We start from the raw sequence: 27,819 nt of genomic DNA, 5'->3' as shown, positions 1-27,819 counted from the left end.
TAGGAGCATAATCTGTGGAAATGGAAAAGAACTAAGCTAACGAGCCAACACATTATAACCAAGGTGACCATATAATTTATCATCCAAACTGGAATGCATCTGAGAATATAGTGGGACACAATTAATAATTATGCTGGGACTGTCCAGGCAAAACAGGACCCTTGTTATAAGCCATGGCCTTGATCATTAGTGCTAATGAGCTAAACCAACAGAGACTAACAGTGAAATCCACCATTGTGTTGTTATACTGAACAATTCAGGGTGTTTTTCAGTACAGTTCAAACCATGCTGTCTGTAGAACCCAGGTAAAATTTCTTTCTCTTGCAAGTATTAAAAACAAGTGTTCTCACTGTTAACCAATTTATTTGTGTTTTATGAACTCTATGAATTACATTTGTCTTACCAGAAGAAAACTTTGGAATCAAAAACATAATTCCTAAAATGAAAAAACCCTGTTTGTATAAACTAAAAATTGCTTAGACATTGATGAAAACCAAATTAGTGACCCTGATTATCAGATGAAAGAAACTTCTCCCAATATTGAGAAAAAAATATTTGGAAGGGAGATCATAGTGACAAGAGACGTGAAGGAACAACAAAGAAAATCAAGGAGAGCATAAAATGAGAACTCCAAAAGAAAGGAGCAGATAGAAAATATAAGAAAGATAACCCCAAGACCCCAACATTCGTCTTTATCCTTTTGATTGAATCACCACTACAGGAAGTTGGGAGAGAAAGGGCATCAGAAACATGTCCCCAGATTCTCTCAGGAATATTCTCTCAGCCTCTCAGATATCCTCTTAGTTTCTCTCAGTATCCTCAAATTATTTTTATTCCCACTTCTATGAGTTGGAAATAAAGTATAGCATAAATAATTTTAAAATTGAAAGTACTTTAATAATGTTAACAGCTCTGAAAGAGACCCACAATTTTAAGATAGCTGTTCTCTTTTCAAGACTTTTGACATTTCTTAGCAGTTGCACAACATGAGAATTAATAAATTATATTTATCTACTACCTGAAGTCGGCAAAGAAACATGTTACCTTGAAATTGAGGCTCTCATTTATGATGGTTTTCCGAAGTTTTGCCAAAGCATCGGATTCCTCAGTGGCATTTACAAAGTGGTAATCCCGTATTGCAGGAAACCCTCGTTTGTTCAAGAGTTCCTTGGTGATTTTACTGATACAGGCTTTGCGCTGCTTCTCATCAGAAACATCCAAATGTGTGCCAACAAGAATCACAGGGGAAGAAGAAGCACGAGCCTACGGGGGAAAGATACAAAATACTTTTGTGTTTGTTTTAAAATCAAGACTGCTTACATTTCCACTGACATTCACTTTCTATGAAATTCACTTGAGTGGAAATGAGAAATCAAGACTTCTAAGAAGAAAATAACAACTGCCTTTCCTTCCTTAAACCTAAGAAAAAACTTACCCTTAAGAAATTTTTAAAAGTCAATTTTATGCCCCTTCTTATCCAATTATTACCACTTTTCTTTCAGGTGGCCTATGTAACAGTAATAGTATATTTTTCTTTTCCTTTTCCCGTGCCTTAAAATGGGCTATTCTCTAAGTGTGCTTTGGTCGTCTAAATAAAATAGTATTTAATAACCCCCAAATTATATCAGAGTAATACAATTTGTTTTATATTTTCTCTTCCTTACCTGTAAATTCAATCTCCTTAATTCATATTAAAGTCATTCAGTGTGGAGTCTACAATGAAAAAAGTCACTAAAGCAAATATTACTGCGACTATAGTATTTTCTCACTTTGGCTAGCTATAATAAAGTCAAAAAAAAGGAAGTTAAAAAAATTACCAAAATGACAAAACAAGCTTGATGGAGCCAAAATTTCCTGACAAATCTTTTTAAGGGCTTGCCTCACAGAAATGCCCACTGGAGCATCATTCAAAGACCATTCACTCTTACTTTGGTCTCAATTCTAAAAAGTCATATATATTTAAAACCATATATACATAAAGTAATAGCTGACAATATGACAGCAAGGGACAAATTGGAAAAATTGTAAAATTCCAAATATACTATTAATCTGGGACCATTTAAAACTGTAAGATCTAAAGGACTTCACACTAAATTGCCTCTGAGGACAGAGTTGGTGATGCACAGATTGCTTTTTTTCACTATGGTTTATTTTAAATTAGGGAAGTTCATATTACCCTTAAGAAATAATATCAGGGAATTCCCTGGTCGCCTAGTGGTTAGGATTCAGGCTTTCACTGACGTGGCCCAGGTTCAATCCCTGGTCGAGGAACTGAGATCCTGCCAGCTACGTGGCCCAGCCAAAAAAAAAAAAAAAACAGAAGTGATATCAAAAATAGTTTAACTTATAAAATCTCAATTTTTATAGCTTAAAAGGGTTTCCAGTTTCTATAACTCTCACTAATATAGAAAACACTATTTTCATGTCACAACTTAATTACTTTTAAAATTTCCCAACTCAAAATTTTAGTGCTTCTTTTAAAAAATTATTTGAAGAGACTATTTGAAGCACCTGTTTGCCCAAAATAAATTACCTTACATACCAAAAAAAAACCCAAGAATTATTTTCTATTTTCAAATGATTAGAACAGATCACCTTTATATTGAAGAGCCAAGGCTTCATGGCATCAACTTCAGCTTGCCCTTTGCTGAGGTCATAGACAGCAAGATACAGGGCTCGTTGGGTCATAAAGTGGGGGTGAGTGCTGTAGAATTCCTCACAACCTAAATAAAGATCAGAGGATTTTTTAGCCTTCCAGAAAATAGTCAAGAATTCTTCATCTTCTTCAAAAATAAAATTAAGTGATACTATCCACTATCACACAAAAAAGAGAAAAACTATAAAACGATGATGGTTACATGACTACACTGGCTTTTTACTAGGGACTGACAACTTTTCACATGTGTCAGCTACTTAGCTTCAGTTGGCATGTACTGGTTCCTAACATTTCCTTCCACAGCTTCTCCATTCTGGTGGCAAGGGTAGAATTAGGAGAAATAAATGGCTTTGGAATAATTCCATAGGATCCAGCAGGTCTCTTTGCAGTATTGGAACAGAAAATTCAGTTTTTAAATCCCTGTTTTAAAAAGATGTGTGAATAAAAAATTCTAGCAAAATAAATACCTGCAAAATCCCACACATTTAGAATGAGGTCTTTCTTCCCTTTGCCTCTTATTTGGATGGGCCAGTCTTTCACATCTATGCCAACTGTGGCACCTTGCATCCTAAGATCTGATTTCTTGATTTTCATTAATTGCTGCAATAAGGTGGTTTTACCACTCCCGGTATTTCCCACAATCATAAGTTTCATTCGGTTATAGGGCACAGCCTTTTTTAACCGCTGTTGAAGAAACCTGGTATTTGAAAAACAAAAATAAAATAAACTGCTTAGCAGTGTACTTATGATATAGGTGAATTCTTATGCACTGAATTCTTTCAAATATCAAACTGTACAGTATGCAAAAGAGTGCATAGCTCATGTAACTAATAATGCATGTGTCTTTCAATGCACTATTAATGCATTTATTTTGTTAGTGATGTTGGTGTAGTTGATAATGATCGGCAGCATTATCAAATATAATGACATTCTATCACCAGAAATAATCAAAATTTCAAAATGTTTGTAATACTCATTAGAATTTTATACACAAACACACACACATAATTTCTTTAAATGACACAAATAAAACCCTAAAAATTATAAAGTCTAAATATTTTTTTTTCCTGATACGCGGGCCTCTCACTGTTGTGGCCTCTCCCGTTGCGGAGCACAGGCTCCGGACGCGCAGGCTCAGCGGCCATGGCTCACGGGCCCAGCCGCTCCGCGGCACGTGGGATCCTCCCGGACCGGGGCACGAACCCGTGTCCCCTGCATCGGCAGGCAGACTCTCAACCAGTGCGCCACCAGGGAAGCCCAAAGTATAAAATTTTACAAAGTACATAGGATAAACAATCAAGGTAGAGTATATAAGCATACTGCTATACTAAACTTTGATAGTGAGGTCGTATTTGGTACATTATACATGTGTATGTGTACATATACTCATGTATGGTATACATAATGTATATATTCATATATATCATACATGCATATACATAATGTAAATGGAAAGGGAGAACATATTGGTTAAATTATAAATTGATACATATAAATGATTACACTATCAGCAGATAATATGTTGCTGTTCCTAACAGTCTTAATGCGAAAATAATTGAAACTAACTAGAAGTGCTGCAGGTGTCTAGCAATACCACTTTTAAATTAATAGTACATTTAAATGTTCTCAAAAATAAAATGGATATAGAAAGATATATTTTAACTGTTAAAATATTGCCACAGTTTAAAATTAGAAAAATAAACTAAATCATAAGTGAATCTTAGGGAATATTGACTGATTAGTTCTCGTAACTAATAGGAATCTGTCCAACATTCCTGATGATCTGAGCAAAAAGCATCATTATTTTCTTGAATTATTTGATGCTCTAGAAAACAAGATCTGGCAGATCAGATCTTGTACCTGCTGTTATTGAAATCAGTCATTTTCTCACATACAGCTTATGTTCTGTTTTCATCACCAATAAACAAGAAAATCAATGGTCCAAATGTCTATTTATTAAGAAGTCATTCTTTGTCATTCTTTAAAAAAGCAAATGAGTACTACAATTTCTAAACTACTCCAGGTCTATGTTCTCTCTAAAAATGTTAAATATGTTTAAAAATATTTAGTTATATAGTAGCTTGATAATATAGCATAATACATCAAAAACCAGTTCTACTAAATTTTTAGTAAGAATTGAACAAAATTTTATATGAACATCTTTTCCAGTTTCAGGAAGGAAAGTCATGGGAAACAATTGTGTAGGGTGAGGGCTAGTCACGTTTATTTAGCATAGTTGGTGAAAAGATCTTTTTTTTTTTCAAATTAAATCACACTCAAGAGAACAAAACAACAAATCTTTGTTCATAAAAAGAGACAAAAAGCTAAATATAAATTAAGAAACTTTAAGGAAGAGATTTAGGTAACTGTAGTTCACTCGTAATGCAACAATTATCAATTGTATGCCAGACTTTGTGTTTGGTGCCAAGAATGAAATAGTAAGTAAATGTAGCCATGGTCCTTGACTTAGTGGACATTATAAGCAAGTCAAGGATACATTGAGAGGTGATAACTGAGCTGAAACCTGTAAGATAAATATAGATAGCAGTAGTTTTGTGGAAATAAAAATAAATGATTTTACAGCTAGGTAAGAATAACAGTAATGTGCTCAAACAGTAACAATAAGACTAATGTGCTCAAACAGTAATTAATGTGCTCAAACAGTAACAAAGAGTGGAATAAAGTTCATTATTAAAGATATTTGAAGTTCATAAAATATAAAACCAGAAACAGTGATATGTGGAAGTTTTGGTGGTTTCAAAAATGATCAAGTTGAGTAGGTTATCAGCTTCCTAGGCAAAATTGATGTAATTTTATATCATTTAAGTAACTATAATGCTTTAAGATATAATAGACATACGATAACTATTTGCTATATGAAATGCAGCTTGAGAAGTTATAATACTACGCTTTATTTCTTTAGATTGTATAATTGGTAACAAGAGACCAAATAGTAATAATTTCCTTTTAGAGTCCCTTTCTACTGAAAAGCATGATAAGGAGAAGCCATTCTCTCAACCTTAACTTGGCTAGGAGGAAATGAAAAACTCTGCAGTGGCACCAAACAAACCCATTTATTAAATAAAGGGCAAATGACAAATCAACGTTGGATGGTACTATACATTTTTTTCTTAAATTGTTAACTATATATCCATCAAAGTCACAAAGAAAGGATATCTGAAACAAATTTAATAAAAACAAATGAAAATAAAATTATCTAACCTTATGATGTCTTTGGCTTTACATCCTATGTGTTTAAAATCAAAATTAAGATGCAGTTCATCCAAAGGAAGATCCCATATTTTGCTTAATTTCCCCATTTCATTGGGAAAGGATCTCAGCTCCAAGTTGTAACTAACATCAAGAGATGTCAGATTTTCAAGACAGCCAATCTCAGGAGGAATCTTAATGAAATAAAAAAGGGCAAATCCTGTTGGTGGGAAGAAAGAAATGTGTGCTGCCAAAACACAAGATGCTAATAGGAAACAAGAGAGGCTCAGAGATCCCATCATCACCTTGCACAGCCTCTCAACAGAGTTCTAAAACTTTCCAAAGGCTTGTCATAGTTTTCATTATAAATGTTTGAAAACATACATATAAAGGACTTACCCCAATCTATGTCATTTATTTATAATCTTTAAAAACCCATTCTGCCTTAGTAACATATTTCATCACTTCACAACACTGAAAGTAAACAAGTTCTTTTTATGTATCCAAAACCAATCATCTGTGGCTTCAGTCTATTCCCTCACACTGTGTTCTTCAGTAAAACTAAGGATCTAATCATCACAGACTTATGTACAACTTACTGTTCTTAAAATACAACTAAATGTTTATACCTTAAGTGGCATAAATATTGGAATTTTTTTCTGTTCCAAATTTTTAAGCAATATTCATTACTTCTATAATAGCAAACATTAATTTGCTGCAAAAAAAGTCAGGCATTCAAAAATATTCAGAGTTATTCTGAACCTCATGGTTTCAGACACTTTACTCTTTTTGGCTTTTAGAGGCAATAGACTTGAACCTGGCAAAAAAAAAAAATAGTTTTCTGGTACGAATGGATAATCAATTTCAGATTTATAACAGAGACCTGTCCATTTGGGTGAATGCAGAAATTTAAGAATGTGGAAAAGAATGTCAGCTGAAAAACACAGGCTATATATGGCCCGGAGACAACTTGAGAAATGCAGCGTGTCTGAGAGTCTGTTAACAGATTAGCGATTTTGTGATAAATTGACACACTTAAAGCATTACACACATTCATAATAAAATATATATATAAATATTCAAAATAAAATAGAGCACAAAAAGTTATTTTAGGAAATTAAGCATTGTTAATATACCCATTTACCTCAGGGTAGGATTGATCTTATTCAAAAAGTAAGTAATATCAAATAACAGATTCTGAAATGATCATTTGTGATAATTCAAATTATAAAAGCATATTTTCAAACTGGTAATAATTCTAAATAAATAAAGATGACCTCTTACCTCTTTCAGTTTATTATGAGAAAGATGTAGTTTCTCTACTCTAGACCATGCACATGCTTTTTCACTCAAGTCCAAGATACTGATCTGATTATGACTAAACAAGAGTTCCCTTAAGTTCATAGATCTCCAGTGCACAGGACCTGGTAGATATTGAATATCATTGTTGCTCATATCTAAGGATCGCAGGCTGAAACAATACAATGTCAAGATAAAAATCAAATGAGTGTTTCCAAAATACATGAAATAACATCACAAGTAATTTTCACCAGAGTGAGAATAAGGTATAACTTTAAAACTAACATTATTTATATATGAGTACATACGTGTGGTTTTTTGTGTACATAAAGGTATACACGGGCTAGAAAAAAAAGGCATGTCTCAATAGGAACATTTTTAAAAGGACCAATAAAAACAAAATTGAGGCCTAATTTCCGTACTTCAGAAACATAAAAATGTCAACCATAATGAAAGACCAAGTGTTTTACAAACACTTATGATGCATGAGAAATCATAATTAACAAAGGCAAAAACAGTCATTAAAATTCCTGCCTTCTATACAAGATTTACAAATATGTAGCCTCCATTTCTCTGTTCAATTTCACTCATACCTGGAGGGATTCTTCAGAGGTTGGGTCCTTAAGTTTACTATCATTTTTAGCAGCTTGCCTCAGTGTGAAAAATATCATAACATTGAGCATGATGTCTTGTATACAGTAGGCCCTCAATGTAAATTTGTTGCTTTCAGGCAGGAATAGCTACCCAAAGTTTGCAGGAAATAGAAAAACACATGTCACGTGTAAATGTACATGTGTAGGAAGAATAAAGATAGTCAACAATTGTGGTATATATGACTATGTAAAAGGTTGCCTGGACTTTTACTACTGTATACTGATCCCTTTCATCCAGCATTATTTGAAGTATTATGAATTAATTCTAAGCTCAAATAGTTGTACTGCCTGCTAGACCAAGATTCAGATCTGCAGAGCAACATTATTGCGCTAATTTTTAAATGATCTAGATTTTGCCCTAGTTACCTTATAAAAATGTTGAAAACATGAAAATTAATTTTACTATATTAAAGATAAGACATGTATGTCTAACAAACAATGCAACTGAGACAAAGTTGAGAATCGTCAGGTTGTTCAAAGGCAGTGTCTCTTAGTTTTAAGACTAAGCTTGGAGACTGAAACTGGCCAACCACACACTCATTTGTGAAACAAAAGAATAAATTTAAAAAATACATATAAAATACTAAAATGTATACCTGAAGATGGTGTCTAAAGGTATAGTGTAATTAGGGACTGGGGGAAGAAAGCTTTCTTATGACATGCATCTTCTAATGAGCTTTTTATTTATTTATTTTTTTTTTTTGCGGTACGCAGGCCTCTCACTGCTGTGGCTTCTCCCGTTGCGGAGCACAGGCTCCGGACGCACAGGCTCAGCGGCCATGGCTCACGGGCCCAGCCGCTCCACGGCATGTGGGATCTTCCCGGACCAGGCCACGAACCCATGTCCCCTGCATCGGCAGGCGGACTCTCAACCACTGCGCCACCAGGGAAGCCCTCTAATGAGCTTTTATAAATAGGTGGCTTCCAAACACATTTTCAAGATTATGTTTAAAATACAGAACCGACCACCTGTATTCTATAGATGCCTGTGGTCAGAATTAAGAGTCTGAAATCAAACCACCAGTGTTTAAGAACTATGACTTCGGGCAAGTTACTTTCTCTCTCTTATCAAATAGTGTTCTCATTATAAAGTGGAGATGATAACAGTAAGTATTCCATAGGATTATTAGGAAGATTAAAAAGATGATCCATTGTTAAGCAGTAAAATACAGTGTCTGACACATTCTAAACCTAGACTTAAATTAACTATTATTCATCTGTCTCACACCTTCCATGGCTAAATTATAACTATTATTTGCCTGTATATGTATATATTTGTACATGTACCTTGATGGATTTTATTTATAATAAATAACACTAGTAGAATAGTTATTTAAGATTACAACACATTTGAAATCTAATTAATGCCTGGATTTGTAGTTAACAGGAAGCTTTTATTTTTAATGAAATTAACCAAAAATATCCCCAAATACTTGGAACGACATAAATTATCCAATTCTTCACCAAAAATGTCACTCAAACATAACTTAAGTATAATTTCAAAGTTAATAGTGTTTTAGCAACATAATCCCCAAAGCAAGTGAAATTTTAAAAGTTAAAGTGATAGCCAGTACAATCTCATTTGATTATAATAATGCAACAATTACTCTTAAATTGTTTCTACACAACAGCACATTAAATTAATATAAAAGTTAAAAAGTCCAAATAACAATTCACATCTTTTGTCTAATATTAAAAGTCAAACATTCATAGATTTAAAAACATTAAGTTTAGTAGGTTTAGAAATCAATTACATTTATATGTCTAAGTTAAAACTATGTTTCTGAAGGTTCTGTTCCACCTCATGTGGTTTTTAAAATTAAAATAATAAACTTACTGTGGAAGATTTAAAATTGCTTCCGGAACACATGTAAATCTGTTTTGAGATAATTTTAGGCTTGTCATGGAAGAAGGCAAAAAAGGCATAGCAGCTAAGAGAAAATGAAAGTGAGATAATGGAGATTTTAATCACTTTAACTAGATTTCCATTAAATTCTACAATAAGAGCAGCTACCAATGATCTGTCACATAATTTGATTTCCATTCTCATACTGACAATAAAATAATTCTACTTTTAAAATAAATACTATCACAAAACATTAAAACAATACACCATAATTAGAAGACTCTTTTAACCTGAAAGCCACAAAAGTGTCTAAGTATAAATTCATCTGTCCAACATCTGTACAAAGTAGAAATCATTAGAATATTCATTTCAAATTATGTGTGATATTATGGGACATACATTATAGATTAATTCAAGTTACTCTGAAGTAAGTCTAACAAAACATTTTGGAATATTTTACTAATCCACAATATAATATAAAAATAAAAATTCTCTATAACACCATCTTGTAAAGAGTATTCTATGGAATAATTATGGATGTTACTTAATAAAAGTATTCTTTGATCATACGATCTTAAGAGATTAGGGACCTCTCCACAGAGATTTCTACCTTGAATTTGGTGTTATTTCGATACATGTTTTTGTAGTTTTATGATGTATGTATCCACAGGTAATACATATTACTGTTTTGCATTACATAAATATTATCATATCATACATATCTATATTCAATTTGCTTTTTCATGTAACAATTTTTTAGATTTATTTTTCATGTTGATAAATGCATCTTATTCATTTATTTTAACCGCTACATAGCATTTCCATTGTATGAATATAGCCAATTTATTCATTCTCCTGTTGATAGACATTTACATTCTTTCCAATGTTTGGCTACTATGAAAAATGCCATAATAAATATTCCTATGCTTATGCTTACTTGCTGAATACTCAGTGCCTATGACAATGTTTAGCAAATTGTCAAAAAAAAAACAAAAAGCAGGGCTTCCGTGGTGGCGCAGTGGTTAAGAGTCCCCCTGCCAATGCAGGGGACACGGGTTCGTGCCCCGGTCCGGGAGGATCCCACATGCCGCGGAGCGGCTAGGCCCGTGAGCCATGGCCACTGAGCCTGCGCGTCCGGAGCCTGTGCTCCGCAACGGGAGAGGCCACAGCAGTGAGAAGCCCGCGTACTGAAAAAAAAATAAATAAATAAAGCAAAAGGGTCTTCTGTGAACAGTGAGAGCATGACTCTATTGTATATAACCACTAGTAGAATTCCGGAACAGTAGGGCATCTACAATTTCATTAGAAATGCCAAATTTCCCTTTAAGACAGATATGCCAATTTTGTCAGTTATTCCTAAGGTATTTTATATCTTTTGAGACTAAAAATATATACTTTACAAAAAAAAAGAGATTAGGGAAACATTATGCAAAATAAAGTGAAATATCTCAGAGCTGTCAATATTCTGGTATATTTTATGAATTTCCAAAAGGAAAATACAGTACGAGGTACCTCCAAGGAATAAAATTCTATGGAACATAATTTTGGAAACTGAGCAAATCATACAGACTGTTTTCTCATCTGTAAAATAGTGTAGCTAAATCAGATGAACTCTGAGATTCTTTAGAGATCTGAAAATCTGTGGTTCTATGAAAATGGCTTGAGAAATTATTTCTGAGCATTTTCAAGGTTAAAAATATGGGTTATCTTTTATCCAGAAAATCTTCGAGGGTCAAAATGTTCCAGGACATTGCTAGAAGCTATCTTCTTGAGAAGCAGAAAGGTACATGCTATACCTCACCTATTTCCAAAAAGTATTTGTAGCAAAATAAATTAGTAGAAATGATTCTCCATTTAGGAATTAAAAGTCTTAAGGTTCAGATTCTATATGGAAGACTGATAAAATCAAAGAACTGAAACTTCATTTCACATGGGAATTTTTAATGGTTGTGGTCCCACTCAGGTATGACCTCCATAATGCGTCTTTCCAAATATAAAACCACTTCTAAAATTATTACAAAGTTGCGCAATGCAAACAGATTTTTTGAACAGAGGTATGTTCAAGCTTTCACAACTAATTAATTAATTCTATGCCCCTGAACATGTCACATAAAAATCTCAGTGCTTCAATTTCCTCAATTAGTCAAGCAGAGATCATACCTGTCCTACCCTATAGGATTTTTGTGAGATTCAGCTGAGATAACATATTGACCATAAGCTAGCCTTAGGAACCCTCAGATGCTCTTCTTTCCAGACTTAACTTAATTAAACGTCACAGACACAGACACACTTCCCTGCCTCCACAGTCTGGATCAGATCCCCTTGAGGTACCCTCATAGCATCTTGAAACGTCTCCTCACAGCACTTAGTACGATATACAATTACATTTATTTATTTCACCATTATTCAATGTCAGTCTTCTGAACTTAACTACACGTTCCTTAAGGACAGAGACTGGGTTGCTTTACTCACTAGTGAGTGAATCACTCTATTCCCCAGTTTCACTCTCATGGTAAGAATATGGTCAATGTCCAATGAGGGTGGAAGGAAGGGAAAAAGAAGGAAAATAATTCTATGCAAATTAATATGGACTTTATTGTTAGTAGTTTCTCAAAGTTCTGGAAAAGTAAAATATTTTAAAGTAAGTTGTCAAACTATATTCTGCTATTAAACAGTATTAAAAATTATTTTACCAAGTCAGGTATAGAATAGGTATGTGGGTGGCAAGGTATGCACAGCCTCCATTAAGGAAGATAAAATAGGGAAAGTTCCCATTTATTTCCATAGAAGTATTCTGTTCCTCAATATTAGAACTTTCAGACAGGCTACAAATGAACATAATTCCCTGTTGTCTCACATGCTAAGAGAACATAGAGTATTCCAGGATTTTTAATACAAGTGATGATCATATTGTATACTATTATAATATTTTGTACAGAGCAAGAGCTCAATGAATACACATTAACCTAACTAATTTAAAAACTTTTAAATAATTAATTTTATTTCTAAAAAATAATAATAGTACTTATAGTCCAAAAATCTGCTGAAGAAACTTCAGTAGGAAACTCAGTATTTCTGCTTCAAGCAGCTCTGGCAACTATAAGCATTTTTAGTATAATCGTGTAAAAGGAACCACAGTTTAATGACTATCTGCATCCCAAGATATTGACATTTTAGCCTATGACAATAACAACATGTTAAATACTGTAATACAATTTTTGATATTAAAATTTTTGAATATTAAAACTAGACTTTTTTAGAGCAGCTTTATGTTTATAGAAAAATTGAGCAGAAAATACAGAGAGCTCCCACATCTACCTTTACCCCTCACCATCACCACCCCAGACACATGCATCTTTTCCCCATTATGAACAACTAGAATAGTTTGGTATACTTATATGTATAATTGATGAGCCTATATTAATAAATTATTATTAACTAAAGTCCACAGTTTACAACAGAGTTCACTCTTTGTGTACTATATTCTGTGGGTCTTGACAAATGTATAATGACATGTATCCACATTACAGTATCACACAAACTAATTCCACTGCCCTAAAAATCCCCTCTTCTCCACCTAGTCATCACTCCCTCCCTCCAAAATCTTGGAAATCACTGATTATTTTACTAACCCCTTAGTTTTGCCTTTCCCAAAATGTCATATAGTTGAAATTATACAGTGTGTAGCCTTTTCAGATTGGCTTCTTTCACTTAGCAATATGCATTTAAGTTCCCTCCACATTTCACGGCTTGACAGCTCATTTCTTTTTATCACCAACCTGCTAACTTGATATTTAAAACTCTAGCATAATATTTAACTGAAATGCCACCTTTAAGTCCCCACCTAAAATGTCCATAAATGGCTCATGCAATTACATTTATTTGTTGCATTCGACCCATACAACACTCAAAAGGACTGGAAGGAGAAGACTCATATAAAACACTTACCAAGAAAATTCATTCTGGCACTTAAACTCTCCACTTTAGGACAAGTCTCAAGAAAGTCCTCTGATAGAGATGAAATGCGGTTTTTACTAAGGTTTAAAATCTTCAGTTCCTTCAGGCTCAAAGGGGAACATATTCCTGATATTTTATTTCTAGTCGTAAGAGACAAAATGAGGATTAAATTGCATAAATTCACATGCTTTGAAGAAAAATAGTCAAAATATCTTCAAAAATAGCATTAAAGCATGTTTATTAATTTTAAAATTAGTTTTAAAAATTTAAGTCAATTGATAGAAGCTGTATTATCAATTTCCTCAGTCTTTTATCACATTACATTATCACATGTATCACATTATCACATGTAAAACTCATTACTACGGAAACAATGTCATTGTATGTCAACCTTACGAAACTTCAATGTGAGGTGACCCTTTTTTCTTCAATGAACCCCTTTCTTACCCTTCTAAAATGAGCTGTTCAAGTTTCTCTACCACATCACTGAGATTCTCAGGAAGAAGAGATAGCTGATTGTAGGACAGGTTAAACTGTTTCAAGGTTGAGCACCTCACAGACCGATCCAAAACTACTGAGGGTCCAATGTCGTTTCGAGAGACGTCAAGGTTGGCAATGCAACTCATTTTCAACAAGTAAGGGGGAAATGATGTAAATTTATTACTTTGCAAGTCCAAATGTGTCAAACACTTCAGAGTCTGGAAAGACAATATTTAAAAAATTTTAAATGAACCACCTGAACAACTTTAGTTTAGCTATAATTTCTGCCTTCTATACTTCTGGTAACTAGAACCATTAAGAATTTTCCAAAAAATTGAAAACACAATCTACAAGAGAACTTCAGTATACTGACTGGTACTACCTGCTCTGCTATAAAATGGGTAAAGCCAGGAAAAATATAACAGGTAGAAGGTCAAAAGCAGGCTCACAGAAATAAGGTAGAGAGTCTAATTCAGCTTTTCTTGTAAACTATTCCTGCAATGAGTAACATGGAAGAATATTTTTGAACTAATGACTTAATGAATAAGCAGTATAACATAATCCTGGGAATACAGTTTTTAACACTAGCTTTTAGAAATTGTTACACATTTTAATATAAGTAAGATTTACCATAAAGTAGTCATGTATATAATACACATTTTATTTTATAACCTCCTCTTTTATTTTCTATTTTTTTATTTTTTTAATTTATTTAATTTATTTATTTTTGGCTTCATTGGGTCTTCGTTGTTGTGCACAGGGTTTCTCTAGTTGAGGTAAGCAGGAGCTACTCTTTGTTGCAGCGTGCAGGCTTCTCACTGCGATGGCTTCTCTTGTTGCGGAGCACGGGCTCTAGGCACAAAAGCTTCAGTAGTTGTGGCACACAGGCTCAGTAGTTGTGGCTCGTGGGCTCTAGAGCGCAGGCTCAGTAGTTGTGGTGCACAGGCTTAGCTGCTCTGCGGCATGTAAGATCTTCCCGGACCAGGGCTCAAACCCGTGTCCCCTGCATTGGCAGGCAGATTCTTAACCACTGTGTTACCAGGGAAGGCCTAACCTCCTCTTTTAAATGAAACGTTTTGTTTCAAATCTCTATTTTCTATTTTTAAGCAATTTCTAATTTTACTATGATAATAGCAAACTTCCATTTATGTATCATATCAATTTTTTAAATGTTTGGTATGAATTATTGTCAAAGGGCTAAACTACCAGAAAACAATCACTTCTTTATTCTCCTTATTATATATCAATATATGTACTTATTCTCATATGGAATTCTAAACAGTTTAACATGATTATAAAGGCTTATTAATGGATCACTGCCCAAAAAATTTGTTTCAAAATTTCTATCATTGTTTCAGATACTACAAGATTATTCAGAAGGAAAGATTTTTACATTATTTATTCCCAAGGTTTAATCAGCAAATTTTCTTGTAAAGAGAGAGTTACAAGCAGTAACAAAAAGTGCCATATAGTGTTGCTGACTTGAAATTTCCTTAGAGAAAGTTATGAGCTGGTCCAGTCTTTGAATGCCCTAATGTATCTCACCTTGCCATGCTCTCTTCATTCTCTTTGTTTCAGTTAGGCTAAATTCTAGTTTTCTTTTACTTACTCTTTAGCAAATATTGATGGTCTACCAAGTGCCAGTCATTAATTCCTTCACAAATTAGTTCAGTAATCATCTATGAAACCTCTACTATATGTCAGACCTTAGTAGGCACTGGGGATACACATGAACAAGGCTAAAACAGTTCCTGTTCTCAAGGAGTTTACAATTTTGTGAGGACAATATACCTTAGATCAAAATTTATAGTAATGAGCACTGGAAGAAAAAGAGTGGGTGCCAGGGAAAGATAAACAAGATGTTAGCCAACCTAGCCTGGAGGGAAGACAAGGAGAAGAAAGGAAAAAGATGGTAAGGAAGTGACATTTAAAATGAGGCCCTTTGAAAATTTCCCTAATATGGGAAAGGAAATAGTCAATCAACTCCAGGAAGCACAGAGAGTCCCATACAGGATAAATCCAAGAAGAAACACACCAAGACACATACTAATCAAACTATCAAAAATTAAATACAAAGAAAAAATATTAAAAGCAGCAAGGGAAAAACACCAATAACATACAAGGGAATCCTCATAAAGTTAATGGCTGATCTTTCAACAGAAACTCTGAAAGCCAGAAGGGAGTGGCAGGACATATTTAAAGTGATGAAAGGGAAAAATCTACAACCAAGATTACTCTATCCAGCAAGGATCTCATTCAGATTCGATGGAGAAATTAAAATGTTTACAGACAAGCAAAAGCTGAGAGAATTCAGCACCACCAAACCAGCTCTACAACAAATGCTAAAGGAATTTCTCTAGGCAGGAAACACAAGAGAAGGGAAAGACCTACAGTAACAAACCCAAAATAATTAAGAAAATGGGAATAGGAACATACATATGGATAATTACCTTAAATGTAAATGAATTGAATGCTCCAACCAAAAGACACAGATTGGCTGAATGGATACAAAAACAAGACCCATATATATGCTGTCTACAAGAGACCCACTTCAGACCTAGGGACACATACAGACTGGAAGTGAGATGGAAAAAGATATTCCATGCAAATGAAAATCAAAAGAAAGCTGGAGTAGCAATTCTCATATCAGACAAAATAGACTTTAAAATAAAGACTACTACAGGAGACAAAGAAGGACACTACATAATGATGAAGGGATCAATCCAAGAAGAAGATATAACAATTGTAAATATTTATGTATCCAACATAGGAGCACCTCAATACATAAGGCAAACCCTAACAGCCATAAAAGGGGAAATCGACAGTAACACAATCATAGTAGGGGACTTTAACACCCCACTTGTAACAATGGAGAGACCACCCAAAATGAAAATGAATAAGGAAACAAGATTTAAATGATACATTAAACAAGATGGATTTAATTGATATTTATAGGACATTCCATCCAAAAACAACAGAATACACTTTCTTCACAACTGCTCATGGAACATTCTCCAGGAGAGATTATATCTTGGGTGACAAATCAAGCCTTGGTAAATTTAAGAAAACTGAAATTGTATCAAGTATCTTCTCCGACCACAACACTATGAGACTAGATTTCACTTACTGGAAAAATCTGTAAAAAAATGCAAACACAGGGCTTCCCTGGTGGCGCAGTGGTTGAGAGTCCGCCTGCCGATGCAGGGGATGCGGGTTCGTGCCCCAGTCCATGAAGATCCTACATGCCGCGGAGCAGCTGGACCCGTGAGCCATGGCTGCTGGACCTGCACGTCCAGAGCCTGTGCTCCGCAGCGGGAGAGGCCACAACAGTGAGAGGCCCGCGTACTGCAAAAAAAAAAATGCAAACACATGGAGGCTAAACAATACACCACTTAATAACCAACAGATCACTGAAGAAATCAAAGAGGAAATCAAAAAATACTGAGAAACAAATGACAATGAAAACATGACGACGCAAAACCTATGGGATGCAGCAAAAGCAGTTCTAACAGGGAAGTTTATAGCAACACAATCCTACCTCAAGAAACAAGAAACATCTCAATTAAACAACCTAACCTTACACCTAAAGCAATTAGAGAATGAAGAACAAAAAAACCCCAAAGTTAGCAGAAGGAAAGAAATCATAAAGATGAGATCAGAAATAAATGAAAAAGAAATGAAGGAAATAATAGCAAAGATCAATAAAACTTAAAGCTGGTTCTTTGAGAAGGTAAACAAAATTGAAAAACCATTAGTCAGACTCATCAAGAAAAAAAGGGAGAAGACTCAAATCAATACAATGAGAAAGGAAAAAGGAGAAGTAACAACTGACACTGCAGAAATACAAAGGATCAGGAGAGCTTACTACAAGCAACTGTATGCCAATAAAATGGACAACCTGGAAGAAATGGACAAATTCTTAGAAAAGCAAAACCTTCCAAGACTGAACCAGGAAGAAATAGAAAATATAAACATACCAATCACAAGTAATGAAATTGAGACTGTGATTAAAAATCTTACAAAAAACAAATATCCAGGACCAGATGGCTTCACAGGCGAATTCTATCAAACATTTAGAGAAGAGCTAACACAAAGCCTTCTCAAACTCTTCCAAAATATAGCAGAGGGACGAACACTCCCAAACTCATTCTGCAAGGCCACAATCACCCTGACACCAAAACCAGACAAAGATATCTCAAAGAAAGAAAACTACATGCCAATATCATTGATGAACATAGATGCAAAAATCCTCAATAAAATATTAGCAAACAGAATGCAACAGCACATTAAAAGGATCGTACACCATGATCAAGTGGGGTTTACCCCAGGAATGCAAGGATTCTTCAATATATGCAAATCAATCAATGTGATACACCATATTAGCAAATTGAAGAATAAAAACCATATGATCATCTCAATAGATGCAGAAAAAGCTTTCGACAAAATTCAACACTGATTTATGATAAAAAGCCTCCAGAAAGTAGGCATAGAGGGAACTTAAATCAGCATAATAAAGGTCATATATGACAAACCTACAGCCAACATTGTCCTCAATGGTGAAAAACTGAAACCATTTCCCCTCAGATCAGGAACAACACAAGGTTGTCCACTCTCACCACTATTATTCAACGTAGTTTTGGAAGTTTTAGCCACAGCAATCAGAAAAGAAAAAGAAATAAAGGGAATCCAAATCGGAAAAGAAGAAGTAAAACTGTCACTCTTTGCAGATGACATGATACCATACATAGAGAATCCTAAAGATGCTACCAGAAAACTACTAGAGTTAATCAGTGGATTTGGTAAAGTAGCAGGATACAAAATTAATGCACAGAAATCTCTTGCATTCCTATACACTAATGATGAAAAATCTGAGACAGAAATTAAGGAAACACTCCCATTTACCACTGAAACTAAAAGAATAAAATACCTAGGAATAAACCTACCTAAGGAGACAAAAGACCTGTATGCAGAAAACTATAAGACACTGATGAAAGAAAGTAAAGATGATACAAACAGATGGAGAGATATACCATGTTCTTGGATTGGAAGAATCAACATTGCGAAAATGACTATACTACCCAAAAAAATCTACAGATTCAATGCAATCCCTATCAAACTACCAATGGCATTTTTCACAGAACTAGAACAAAAAATTGCACAATTTGTATGGAAACACAAAAGACCCCAAACAGCCAAAGCAATCTTGAGAAAGAAAAAAGAGCTGGAGGAATCAGGCTCCCTGACTTCAGACTATACTACAAAGCTACAGTAATCAAAACAGTATGGTACTGGCACAAAGACAGAAATATAGATCAATGGAACAGGACAGAAATACCAGAGATAAACCCATGGACATATGGTCACCTTACTTTTTATAAAGGAGGCAAGAATATACAGTGGAGAAAAGATGGCCTCTTCAATAAGTGGTGCTGTGAAAACTGGACAGCTACATGTAAAGGAATGAAATTAGAACACTCTTTAACACCATACACAAAAATAAACTCAAAATGGATTAAAGACCGAAATGTAACATCAGACACTATAAAACTCTTAGAGGAAAACATAGGCAGAACACTCTATGACATAAATCACAGCAAGCTCCTTTTTGACCCATCTCCTAAAGAAATGGAAATAAATACAAATATAAACAAATGGGACCTAATGAAACTTAAAAGCTTTTGCACAGCAAAGGAAACCATAAACCAGAAGAAAAGACAACCCTCAGAATGGGAGAAAATATTTGCAAAAGAAGCAACTGACAAAGCATTAATCTCCAAAATATACAAGCAGCTCATGCAGCTCAATATAAAAAAAAGAAACAACCCAATCCAAAAATGGGCAGAATAACTATAGACATTTCTCCAAAGAAGATATACATATTGCCAACAAACACATGAAAAGATGCTCAACATCACTAATCATCAGAGAAATGCAAATCAAAACTACAATGAGGTATCACCTCACACCAGTGAGAATGGCCATCATCAAAAAATCTAGAAACAATAAATGCTGAAGAGGGTGTGGAGAAAAGGGAACCCTCTTGCACTGTTGGTGGGAATGTTAATTGATACAGCCACTATGGAGAACAGTATGGAGGTTCCTTAAAAAACTGAAAATAGAACTACTATACGACCCAGCAATCCCATTACTGGGCATATACCCTGAGAAAACCATAATTCAAAAAGAGTCATGTACCAAAATGTTCACTGAAGCTCTATTTACAATAGCCAGGACATGGAAGCAACCTAAGTGTCCATCAATAAAGAAGATAAATGGATAAAGTAGATGTGGCACATATATACAATGGAATATTACTCAGCCATGAAAAGAAATTAAATTGAGTTATTTTTAGCGAGGTGGATGGACTTAGAGTCTGTCATACAGAGTGAAGTAAGTCAGAAAGAGAAAAACAAATACCATATTCTAACACATATATATGGAATCTAAAAAGAAAAGAAGAGAAAAGAAAATGTTTCTGAAGAACCTAGGGGCAGGACAGGATTAAGACACAGACGTAGAGAATGGACTTGAGGACACAGGGAGGGGGAAGGGTAAGCTGGGACGAAGTGAGGTAGTGGCATGGACATATATACACTATCAAATGTAGAACAGATAGCAAGTGGGAAGCAGCCGTATAGCACTGGGAGATCAGCTCGGATCTCTGTGACCACCTAGAGGGGTGGGGTAGGGAGCTTGGGAGGGAGACACAAGAGGGAGGAGATATGGGGATACATGTATATATATAGCTGATTCACTTTGTTATAAAGCAGAAACTAACCCACCATTTTAAAGCCATTATATTCCAATAAAGATGTTTAAAAAAAAATGAGGCCCTTGTGACTTGGGGGATTTATTCAGGTAAAGAGGAGGATAGAGTATGGATATATTTTAGACATTGGGGTAGGGTTAGGGATCACCTTTTTTTCTTCTCTCTCCCCAGATATACAAACTTTAAGGGAAAGATACCACTTAAATATATTTAAAAATCATGCAATGTTGCTCTTAAAATATGTCAAAATCATGGTAAATTTTATAAATTAGAAAAAGGGAAATGTACTTGCAACAAAACTAGTTTTTAAAAAACTGGTATAATTCTTTTTCAAACTTTGAAGTTCAGTTCAAGAATTTGTTTAAAAATTTAAACATTTGTATTAAGATCGTTTTGTCCATATATCTTCTTTGACTTCTGATCTATAGTACATAAAAAAAAAAGGATGAACAAAGTCAATAGTCAGAGGACTACCCTATCAGCAGACTATTTTATACTTTAATTTTTATGAAATAGGAACTTTGAGCATAAAAATCAATTTTTAAGCTGCATATAATTTTAAAACTCAATTAATGCCTTATGGATAGTTTAGTTGAGCCTCTGTATTTTGCAGATAAGAAAATAAGGGTCTACAGCAGTCAGAGTAATATGTTCTTACTGTCACACAGCTGGTAGCTGAGCAGAGCAAGGACCGCCAAATCAGGTCTAACCTAATTTAAACAGTTTAAGTTGTCCTACTAGGATTAAATAATTGAAGGCATAATCAACACGTAGCCTTGCTAGACTTTAATACTTACCATGTAGCATCAGGACAGAACCTCGAATTCCTTTTTAATCACATTTCCATTTCCTTTATCTGCCCCCAAAGATGCTTCTGGAATACCACACAGACTAAGATACTTGTATGACAACCAGAAGAATGGGGGAATTATTGTCCAATGACACAAAAACAGAACGTTCCTTTTAAAGGAACGTTTAAGCATGCAAGTTAGATATAAATGTAAAAGCTCTTCAAATATCCTGAGAATTATAAGGATAAATTAAACTTACTTCACAGAGTTGTTGTGGAAAGCTCGTGAGTGCATTCTGGTGAAGTTCCAGCTTTACAAGATGCTCCAAATGACCACTTATACAGGATTTCTGGCTCAGGGCATCAATATCTCTTAGTTCATTTGCTGAAAGGTCTAAAGATGTAATATATTCTCTCTCAGAAGCCAGGGAAGAAATGCTCTCTGAATGCCTCATATGTGATTGGAATTTTGATGCTCCTTTTGTCAAAAACAAACAAACAATGGAAATATAAACAAGCAATTTAAGTTCATATGGTAAACGTTTATGGATCACCTACTACTGTCAGGCTCTCTTCAAAGCACTGGAAATTCAACAGAAAACGAAACTATGGAACTTACATTATAGTGGCAGAGATAAACAGTAAATAATAAATATTTAATCAGGTGATATAAGTAGTGTAAAAAAACAACAGACCTGAAAAAGAAGAACATCAAGAGTGGCATTGGTGAGGGTATTATTTACATTTCAGGAACACAGTAGGAAGGATAAAAAGTGGCCTGTATAACATCATAAAGGCTAAATTTTTAAATCTATAATTGTATTTCATTTTTCTACAGTCTATGGAATCATTAGGTAAATATAATTTGAAGGCTATGTTAAATTGGCATCAAGAAAATTTGCATAATCAGAGGAAATTTATCAAAGTGCTGTATTCTGCTCAAAATATCTATTTACTTGTAATTACTTTCAAATACTTACTGAGTGAATCATCTGAAGTCAATATTTTTCTTTTTCTCTTCAGTAAATCTTCATGATCAAACATGGGTCCCTATTAAATATTTATAATAAAATTACCGTCATTTTTTGGAGCAAAGAGAACATTTTCCTATCTGGTTTCTTTAGGAGTCACTATAAGATTACTAGCTAAAGTATTCATGGGACCAAGACATACCATAAGACACAGACCTAGTCTGGGCTCCATAGACATGAAGCTCTAAAAAGAAAAAAGAGTAAAACCATTTTAAAGTGTACAGAGCACCTATATGCCCCAAACATGCTCGAAAGTCTACAAATGTAAATTTAAAATAGCATACGTGCACGCACACACACACGTGTCTATATAGAGAGACAGTTTTCTCACATTAGGGAATTTCTGCACCAATAGCTCCTAGCTTTGGCACACGATTTCAGTTATCGAAAGAATGTCAAAAAAAATATACAATATTTCACTGCAGTTTTTACAATATAACTTACCAATGAATTGGAATGTCTTTGCAAGTTTGGTGAGCAATGCTGCAAGGCAGGATCTCGGTAAAATTCTCCTACGCTAATTGAATTTGATTTCTTTTTCACAAGAAATGAGCCTTCACTTCCTATTTTTAAACAATAACATAAAGGTAAGTAAAAAAAGCTGACCTAATCATAAGATGCTAGCATAGTAGTTCAATCACAAAACATTAAACACATTTTCATGAATGGAAATTGCCAATTCCTTTTGTAACATCTTTAAAATAGAAATGATAAACTATGTCAGCTTGTCATTTTCAAATTCAGCTACATTATTCTTCATCCACGAATATTTATTGAATGGCTGTCACAGACTAGACACTGAGTAAGTGCAGGATAAAGATAAGCAGGAAAAATAATCCAGGCCTCATATGAGCTCACAGTACAGCAGGAAAGAGCCAAGTAAAAAAAATAGTTACAAGTGCTACAATAAATACATGCATGTTCAGGAAGCAGAGAAAGTTTATACATAAATCTGATCAATGTTATTCCTTTCTGTTTCTCTGAATTTTGCTTAGAAAATTTTCGAATCTTGTTTTAAATATTGGAATCACACTAAATTATTTATAATTCAGTAATTTTGAGTACATCTCTGTTGGAATTACATATTTTATAGTTTCATTTATGAAATGACATTAAAATAAAAATGAGTTTAGCTGGCAGTATTGTTTTGAGAGAGAAGAGAATTACTTTTAAAATTATGGATTTTCAAGAAAATAAGGATCAATATTAGTCATATTTTAAGGATAAATAATGTAAAGCCATTTTTAACAACTCATGAGATTTTAAATTCTATCACTTTTTATCTTAGAAGCATAAAGAATTAATTGTGTCAAAACAAATTATAAAATTTACAAATCCAAAAATGAATTATTTTTACGTTAGCATTTCTGATGTTTTCCTTTATTTAAAAATATTTAAAGAGAATTCCTCTTTCATCCATGATGGTGTAACAAACACTGAACTTAACCTCCCCACAACAAACAACTAGAAAATTGGACAAATTTTTTTAAACAACTGGTTTCAGACATTGGGCTGCAGAGAGTACAGGACTGTGTAATCCCTGAAAGAAGGGAAACAAATTATGTGAGCCTTATGATCACCCTGGCTTTCTGCCTGGAGGCAATTTAAGGGCCATACGCACAATGAGAAGGAATTTAAACAAAGCCCAATGGCTTTCCTGAGATGAGGAAATGGAGATCAGTGTTCATGGAGACTAAGTTAGCTGGGAGTTCCAGGAGAGAGTCATGGAAAAAGAGCTCCAGTAATCTGCATAGGGATTTCCTATAGCTGTGCACTAGAAGAAATGTAAAAGGGAGTTCTTCAGGAGGAAGGAAATGATACTAGATGCAAACTTGGATCAATATAAGGAGGTTAAGTCATCAAAAAAAATTCTAGTATTTAATGTATGTGCACCTAATAACAAAGCTTCAAAATACACAAAGCATAAACTGATAAAATGAAAAGGAAAATTAACAAATTGACAATTACAATCTCAACATTTCGTTCTTAAATATAACAAGTAGAGAAAAAAAATCAGTAAAGATACAGAGGACCTGAAAAACACTATCAAACAAGTTGACCCAGTTTCACCCAACAACAACCAAATACACATTTTTTTAATTGCACATGAAACATTCACCAAGATAGACCACACAGTAGTCCACAAAGCATGTCTCAATAAATGTAAAAGGACAGAAACCATCAGAGTAGGTTCTTTAACCACAACAAAATGAAATTTGAAACCAATAAGAGAAAGCTATGTGGAAAAATGTCCAAGTATTTGGAAAATAAACAACACTCTTCTAAATAACTCATGAGTCAAAAAATCACAAAGGAAATTAGAAAATTTCAAAAGTGAATGTAAACAGAATATATAAAAGTTGTGGGATGCAGCTAAAATGGTGCTCAGAAGGATCTGCATGGTCTTAAATGTTTATATTATAAAATTAGAAAGCTCTAAAAATCAGTGTTCTAAGATTCCATGTTAAGAGTCTATAAAATAAGAGTCAAATAAAATCTAAATAAGTTAAAAAAAAAAGAAAAGAAAAAGCAAAAATCAATGAAAAATAAAATGGACAATCAATACAGAAAGTCAATGCAACAAAAACATGATTCTTTGAAAAGATTGATTAAATTGATAAATCTTGAGCTAGACTGAAGAAGGAAAAAAAGGAAAGACAAAAAATATCAATGTCAAGAATTAAAGATCAGATATCACTAATGATCTTATAAACATTAACAGGACAATAAGAGATTATAAATAATAAACAAATAAATTTGCCAACTTACGTAAAGTGGACAAATTCCTTGAACATTTCAAATTACAAAAACTGACAAAAGAAGTAACAGAAAAATCAAAAGAACCATAAATTTATTAAAGTTATTATATTTTTAATTAAAAAGCCTCCCCCCCCCACCAAAAAGTATTCCTAACCTACAAGGCTTTACTCATGAATCCTATTAAACATTTAAGACCTCTCCTACACAAATTCTTTCAGAAAACAGTGGAGTCAGGAGCACTTTCCAATTCATTTCAAGAGGCTAGCATACTCTCATAGTTACAACAAAACAAAACTACAGACCAATATCCCTCATAGATGTAATATCCTTAACAAAATTTTAGAAAATCAAATCAAATAATATATTAAAAGGATAATACACCATAACTGAGTAAGATTTACCCCAGAAAAGGAAGTTTGGTTTAACATTAGAAAATCAATCAATGTAATTAACTAAATAGCAGAATAAAGGGAGAAAATATGCCCATTTCAACAGATGCAGAAAAGCATTTTCCAACACCCATTATGATAAAAAGTCGCAGCAAATAATTACTAGAAACAAGTTTCCTAAACCTGATGAAGGATAGCTATTTAAAAAAAAAAAAAAACTACGTATAACATCATACTTAATGATGAGAGACTGAATGCTTTCCCCCTAAGTTTGGAAGCCAGGGAACAATGCCTACTCTTAACACTTCTATTCAGCATAGTACTGGAGGCCCTAGCCAGTGTAATAAGACATCAAAAAGAAGAAGAAGAAAAAAGATATGCAGGTTAAAAGGAAGAAGTAAATCTGTCTTTATTAGCAAATGGCATTATTGTGAACATAGAAAAATCTGTGGAGTCAACAAAAAGCTGTTAGAACTCATGAGTTTTGCAAGCCCACAGGATACATTAACATACAAAGAAATCAACTGCATTTCTATAAACCAGCAGTGAATGAACTACTGGAAATTGGAATTCAAAAACAATACTATTTACAATAGCATCAAAAAACATGCAATACAAAATATTGGTGGGATAAATTTAAATGACAAATAAACGGAAATAAATACTACATTTATATGTCAGAAGACTCATTATTAAGACACCAGTTCCCTCAAATTTATTTCTAGATTTAATCTAAAGAAATTTTTATTTATATGTTAATTCTATATTATATAACAATAATATATTATTTATACATTAATTCTATATTAAATGTATATATAGATTTAATTCTAATAAAAAATCCCAGCATAAAATTAATTAGTTGATTCAAAATGTATATGGAAATGCAAAAAACCTAGTATAATAAGAAAAATTTTGAAAAAAAACACCACCAGAGAACTTATACTACCAAATTTCATTAAGCTAAAGTAATCAAGACAGTATGGCATTGGCATAAGGATAAAGATTTAAATCAATGGCACAGAATAAAATCTCACTCCTAGGCATATACCTGGAGAAAACCATAATTTGAAAAGATACATGCACCCCCATGTTCACTGCAGCACTATTTACAATAGCCAGGACATGGAAGCAACCTAAATGTCCATCAACAGAGGAATGGATAAAGAAGATGTGGTACACATATACAATGGAATATTACTCAGTCTTAAAAAAAAGAACAAAATAATGCCATTTGAAGCAACATGGATGAACCTAGAGATTGTTGTACTGAGTAAAATAAGTCAGACACAGAAAGACAAATATCATATGATGATATCACTTATATGTGAAATCTAAAAAAAGGGTACAAATGAACTTATTTACAAAACAGAAGTAGAGTCACAGATGTAGAAAACAAACTTATGGTTACCAGGGGATAAGGAGGGGAGGGATAAATTGGGAGACTGGGATTGACATATACACAATACTATATATAAAATAGACAGCTAATAAGAACCTACTGTATAGCACAGGTATGTCTACTTAATACTCTGTAATGGCCTATATGGGAAAAGAATCTATAAAAAGAGTGGATATATGTATATGTATAACTGACTCACGTTGCTGTACACCTGAAACTAACACAACATTGTAAATCAACTATACTCCAATAATTTTTTTTTGATTTTTTTAAAAAAGAATGCAGAAATAGAACCACACCTATATGGTCAGTTAAATTGGACAAACATGTCATTAATTCAATGAGGAAATATAGTATATTCAACAAGTGATGTTAAAACAACTGGATAGGGCTTCCCTGGTGGCGCAGTGGTTGAGAGTCCGCCTGCCGATGCAGGGGACACGGGTTCGTGCCCCAGTCCGGGAAGATCCCACATGCCGCGGAGCGGCTAGGCCCGTGAGCCACGGCCACTTAGCCTGCGCGTCCGGAGCCTGTGCTCCGCAACGGGAGAGGCCACAACAGTGAGAGGCCCGCATAC

The 27,819-nt window shown here is 33.9% G+C and overlaps 1 protein-coding gene across 1 annotated transcript in view; it reads right to left on the bottom strand.

Annotated features, from left to right (window-relative positions):
• The window catches only part of LRRK2 (leucine rich repeat kinase 2), a gene marked incomplete at its 5' end in the record, with an annotated part of 147,424 nt that overhangs the window by 59,147 nt on the left and 60,458 nt on the right, over positions 1-27,819 (bottom strand). Inside the window, 11 exons of the mRNA XM_079714150.1 lie at positions 1,045-1,263; positions 2,596-2,723; positions 3,124-3,353; positions 5,879-6,060; positions 7,151-7,337; positions 9,656-9,749; positions 13,613-13,761; positions 14,069-14,319; positions 21,921-22,138; positions 22,641-22,710; positions 23,136-23,254. Coding sequence (XP_079570276.1) covers positions 1,045-1,263; positions 2,596-2,723; positions 3,124-3,353; positions 5,879-6,060; positions 7,151-7,337; positions 9,656-9,749; positions 13,613-13,761; positions 14,069-14,319; positions 21,921-22,138; positions 22,641-22,710; positions 23,136-23,254 — 1,847 coding nt within the window. The remainder of the gene's footprint in view (positions 1-1,044; positions 1,264-2,595; positions 2,724-3,123; positions 3,354-5,878; positions 6,061-7,150; positions 7,338-9,655; positions 9,750-13,612; positions 13,762-14,068; positions 14,320-21,920; positions 22,139-22,640; positions 22,711-23,135; positions 23,255-27,819) is intronic.

This window comes from Hyperoodon ampullatus (genome assembly GCF_949752795.1).
Source record: "Hyperoodon ampullatus genome assembly, chromosome: 11".
Taxonomy (NCBI): domain Eukaryota; kingdom Metazoa; phylum Chordata; class Mammalia; order Artiodactyla; family Ziphiidae; genus Hyperoodon; species Hyperoodon ampullatus.
Note: the sequence above shows the minus strand (reverse complement) of the source record. Positions and strands in the feature narration are given on the sequence as shown.